General features: G+C 32.1%; 1 protein-coding gene across 2 annotated transcripts in view; it reads left to right on the top strand.

Annotated features, from left to right (window-relative positions):
* Positions 1–2904, top strand: part of LOC107622548 (cytochrome c1-2, heme protein, mitochondrial) — a 5361-nt gene extending 2457 nt beyond the window's left edge. For both annotated transcript variants that reach the window (XM_016324486.2, XM_016324487.2), the window contains exons 3-8: positions 568–782; positions 1194–1473; positions 1555–1626; positions 2167–2283; positions 2394–2459; positions 2534–2904. In XM_016324486.2, coding sequence (XP_016179972.1) covers positions 568–782; positions 1194–1473; positions 1555–1626; positions 2167–2283; positions 2394–2459; positions 2534–2650 — 867 coding nt within the window. In that variant the 3' untranslated portion in view covers positions 2651–2904. The remainder of the gene's footprint in view (positions 1–567; positions 783–1193; positions 1474–1554; positions 1627–2166; positions 2284–2393; positions 2460–2533) is intronic.

The following is a 5224-nucleotide window of genomic DNA, read 5'->3' as shown; positions in this document are numbered from 1 at the left end:
CATGGTTGACATGGTTGAACTACTATTTTATCCTTATAAAGATACATTGTTGTTCTTCCGATATATCTATTTCATGTCCATTCCCTTGTAATTACCAAACAATAATAGGGGAACTCTGCTTTCCCTCTTCATTGAATTTCGAATCATTAGGATGATAACCATTCCATGCTTCACTTTTCTATTCCATATTTCCATCCCATTATTAACCATTTCTTTTCATAGCCTTCAAATCTGCCAAACATACAGTAACCGATTTAAATGCATCTACTCTTCGATCTGTGATGTTATTTATCAGACTGAATGTTGGTACAAAGCTAAAAAAGAATAAACTTCTAATTGTTCCCTGTAAATGGAGCTATGGACCTGTGTCCAAGTTCAATACTCCAATGGGGAGCTATTCCATTTTAACTTTCTAATTCTATTGTTGTTTTGACATTTAAGTTAAACTCTTTTGGAGACTGGTATAGTATGTGCTCATGCATATTATAAGTTTTTTAATATTCTTTAAAATTTTGCTTCATGAAAAGCTGATTGTCTCTTCTGCTGATACCTGAATTATACTTGCAGAATCCTACTCTTATGTCATCCATGATCACAAAGAAAGATGGTGTTGGTTCTACTGATGGAAGCTCCTTTAGAGCACTTGCACTGCTTGGAGCTAGTGTCACTGGGTTTTTCGGTTTTGCAACGACAGCATCAGCTGATGAAGCTGAGCATGGCCTAGCATGCCCAAGCTATCCATGGCCTCACAACGGCATCCTCAGTTCATATGATCATGCATCGTGAGTTCCATCTATATTTCCCCATAATTTTCCATATATATATATATATATATCTGCTGTATAATTTGCTAAATCTGCAACTATATACACTCAACTTAATACTCACTAGTCACTATATATTAAAGGTGAATAACAAATAGTTGTTAATTATTTTAACTTCCCTCTTGCTTTGATATAAAATGTCTTTGATATGATCTAACACAGTTTAAATCTTCTCTATCATATGCTGATTAGTAGCCTTTTTAAGCCTTTTTTTATAAAAGAAAATTCATATTAATTGGTAAATTGTAATATACTGAAAGAAATAGTTATACTCTGCAATTGGAGTATTCCCTCTCCATCATTTTTTGGGGTATTTTTTCTTTTCTTTTTTTCCAGTGGCAGGATTGACAACTAATTTTGCATGAGCAGGATTCGTCGTGGTCATCAAGTTTATACACAAGTCTGTGCTTCCTGCCATTCTATGTCTTTGATATCATACCGTGATTTGGTTGGTGTTGCTTATACAGAAGACGAAGTAAAAGCTATGGCAGCTGAGATTGAGGTAGTTGACGGCCCTAATGATGAGGGTGAGATGTTCACACGCCCTGGTAAACTCAGTGATCGCTTTCCTCAGCCATATGCAAATGAAGCAGCTGCTAGGTTTGCTAATGGAGGAGCCTATCCTCCAGATCTAAGTCTAATTACCAAAGTAATGTCAATTGTCTAGGAGTAACGACTAGATTTTCTAATCTATGTCATATTGACGTATCTTTAAACTCTGTACTTTCAGGCTCGTCACAATGGTCAGAACTATGTGTTTGCCCTTCTAACTGGTTATCGTGACCCTCCTGCTGGTGTCTCGGTAAATCCATCTCATAATTTTCGAGAATACACCAACTCTGCATTGTGTATAAGGTGTTATGTGGAATCGTTAACTTCCTGATGGATTCTTTAAAACAAAGATAAACTGTTGTGTGGCTTTGAAATCTGTACTAGCATGGGCCACAACAGTCGAATAATTTTTCTTGTGTCCCTTTTTTATGCACACCAATGGTTATGATATCTGTGCATGGTAGGTTGGGCATCATTACAGGGTCATTGACATAATGGATGTCTTTCTTTCATTCCATTTTCCAACTATACTTGATGTATGCTTTTCCTTACATGCATTGGAATTCCTCAGCATTTAAGCATATTATGGTTGGTTCGATTGATTTACATTGAGTGCTCATGATTAATGTTTTTGTGGAACTTGTGTCATTTGTGATTCCATTTGTCATACAACTCTCCTCAAACCTAAATATTAAATAAGTGTTTATTCACCCGACAAAAATAAAGCTCTTGATTAGTGTCCTTAATGGTAAACTTTTATTTACAGATATCTTCTTAAATATTGTTGTAGATTAGAGAGGGCCTGCACTATAATCCTTATTTCCCTGGCGGAGCTATTGCCATGCCTAAAATGCTTAATGATGGTGCTGTTGAATATGAAGATGGTACTCCTGCCACTGAAGCACAGGTACTTGTCTTTTTTAAGTATAAATTTTTCAGTAAATCTCATCACAGTATTTATTCTGGATACTCTTTGGGATATGTAGATCATTTTTTCACTATCCTGTTTTGCTGCAGATGGGGAAAGATGTTGTGTCATTCTTGTCTTGGGCCGCCGAACCCGAGATGGAAGAAAGAAAATTGGTATGTTTCCTTTAATACCTTTGCCTACCGGAATCTTTATTTAGAAGTTCTAACTACATTGCTACTACTTGCAGATGGGATTTAAATGGATATTTGTTCTAACATTGGCATTGCTTCAAGCTGGCTACTACCGCCGCCTTAGGTGGTCCGTTCTAAAGTCTCGCAAGCTGGTTCTTGATGTCGTCAATTAGTTGCCTTCAAAGTTTCCTTTAGAACTTTGGGAAATATAGTTGTTGGCAATAATTTTGTCATGTGATTAAGTCTTCTTATCAAGTCAAATACATGTATGGAATTACTGGAAGAGTGCTGTATTTTTGTTTGAGATAGAAATAATGCTGTTCCATAAGATATATGAGATATGTTATGTTAACTTTGTATGTCCATCTCAACCCATGTGTTGTTACATTTTTCTGAGTACTATAATCTCATTATAATTCAATTTTGTTGTTTCGCTTTATTTCTTTACCTACTTCTGCAATTGGCCTGTGACCACTCCCAATGTTTTCATTGGTTATCAACATCAAAAGAAGAAAAACAGTTTTCAAAAATTATTGATGACACAGTTTTATTATTTTATTTTATTAGAATAAATTATTTTGTAAATGTAGGTAACGTAATTACCTTATCCATAAAAAGAATTATATAGTTACATGCAAACGTAAATAAATAGAGAATCGCATGCTTTCTAAAGTTATAATTAATTTCTTTGTCGTTCTAAAATTTCTAAACTGACAATTAATTACTTAGAAAAAAGTAATAAGAAGGTAGTGTTTGGTGGAGAGATAGACGGAAAAGATAAAAACTAAGAGACAAAAATTAAGAGACAGATTAAAATAAAGTTTAGTGCAAATAATTTATACAAAGAGTAAAATTAAAATTAATTAATTGAAATGAAGATATTTTAAGCATAAAATGTTATTAAAATTTCAGTCTCCATCTCTAAAAATTTTAATCCCTTATGTCTTTATTTTTTAAAAGTATTGAAATACTGAAATTTTAAAAACAAAAATAAAAATTTTAGTATATGATACTAAATTTCAGTTTCTTCATTTCTATTTCAGTATCTCAAAATAAACACTATCTTAAAGATATTGTAAATTTTAAATTATAAATTAAGAATAGAAAAGTATCACTAGATGTTGATTATAAACAAACAAAGATCCCTTTACGTCACCTCAATGAACAGTGACGCATCTTCAGCTTTATGAGTGTTTGACACGTTCTACAACTTCATTGGTCCTTAATTAAAATAGAGTCGGGTACATCACTTCACTTTAGTGGTAGTAGTGGGTCCCTTAAAAACTCATAAAATCAAAACCAACCAATAAAAATTCAAAACTCGAATCGCTTGCATTGCCTGTAGCTTTCACAAGACAGATGTCCTTCTTAACCTTTTTCCACTCTTTGGTGCTTGGCCAATGGAAAATTGCCATTGTAGAAGAACCAAGATAGGAGCATAAAGACAGAAGAGAAGGGGCAATGAATCAATGAATGAATGTATGAGTAGGATGTTAGCTATTAGTAGATAAAATCGTACCATACGTTGTGTGTGTGGTGTATGAGAATTGAGAACATGGAACGTGAATAGAAACCATCTTCTACAGAAGGCACAAAGCATTAAAAAACCATGTTACCGCAAGTACGACACATGTATTCACTTTCACTATATGGTGCGTGCACACACGCGCAGACATTTGGATTAAAAAATACTTAGTCTGACAATACTAACCGTATATGCAGGTACTTAATTTGATCTAATCCGTTAAGATAGGATTGAAAATCTGATCCGATTCTAAGACAGGATGAAAGAAGACCAAGTTGAGCTACATATAAAATTGTATGTGGGTTTAAATCTAATCTTATTCGATCAATTTGTACTTAAAAATTATTATATATGTATAATAAAATGGACAGAAATCAAACTTACAATTCTTTATTTTGTAATTTTAAGATGAATATTATTACGATTTTGTCACTTTTAATTTTAATATAGATTTAAATTTATATTTTTTTGGTTTTGTTAATATGTTTATAAAATATGAAATAACTAAATATTGGGGTAAAATACATAATTAAACCAAACCTAAAATAATATTATACAATTCACCTAAAAAAACGTTATACAAGTCACTCAAGTGTATATTTCTATATAAATCGAATGTATCTCATTCGATTTGTAAATCCCCATAGTAAATCAAAATCGATCAATTTGAATTACCAGAAAGAATACAAATCGAATCAGTCAGGATCGATTTATGCATGCATATCAGCCACCCAATAAATCGAATCAGTTATGTTCAATTTATGCATGCAAGATTTTCTTCCTAGTAATTAGAAACAGGCTGTTTCAACCCATTTATGATTATGTTTATTACATATTTATAATTGTAAAGACTTTAATATTTGTTAATTTAAAATTTATAATTTTTTTTATATCTTTAGAAATTAATAGTTGTGAAATTATATATATTGTTAAATATTTAATATTTTAAAAAAAAAATTTGGCGGGTTTGGCCCACCAGCCTGCCAAACTGCCATTATGCGGGATTTTTTCGTTTGTCACCCCCAAATAGAGAAGGTTTGAATTTTAGAAAAAATTTAAACCCCTAAATAAAATTAAATTGAGCCTAAAATTACTTTATTCTATCCATTGTCAGGCTTAAAAAATACATTTATATTTATCTTTTTATCGATCTACTTTATGTAATGTATAATAAATATCTAATTTGGCTTCTAATAAATATATTATTTTACCATGAGACCCT

The sequence above is a fragment of the Arachis ipaensis genome, chromosome B10 (assembly GCF_000816755.2).
Source record: "Arachis ipaensis cultivar K30076 chromosome B10, Araip1.1, whole genome shotgun sequence".
In the NCBI taxonomy this organism is placed as follows: Eukaryota; Viridiplantae; Streptophyta; class Magnoliopsida; order Fabales; family Fabaceae; genus Arachis; species Arachis ipaensis.
Note: the sequence above shows the minus strand (reverse complement) of the source record. Positions and strands in the feature narration are given on the sequence as shown.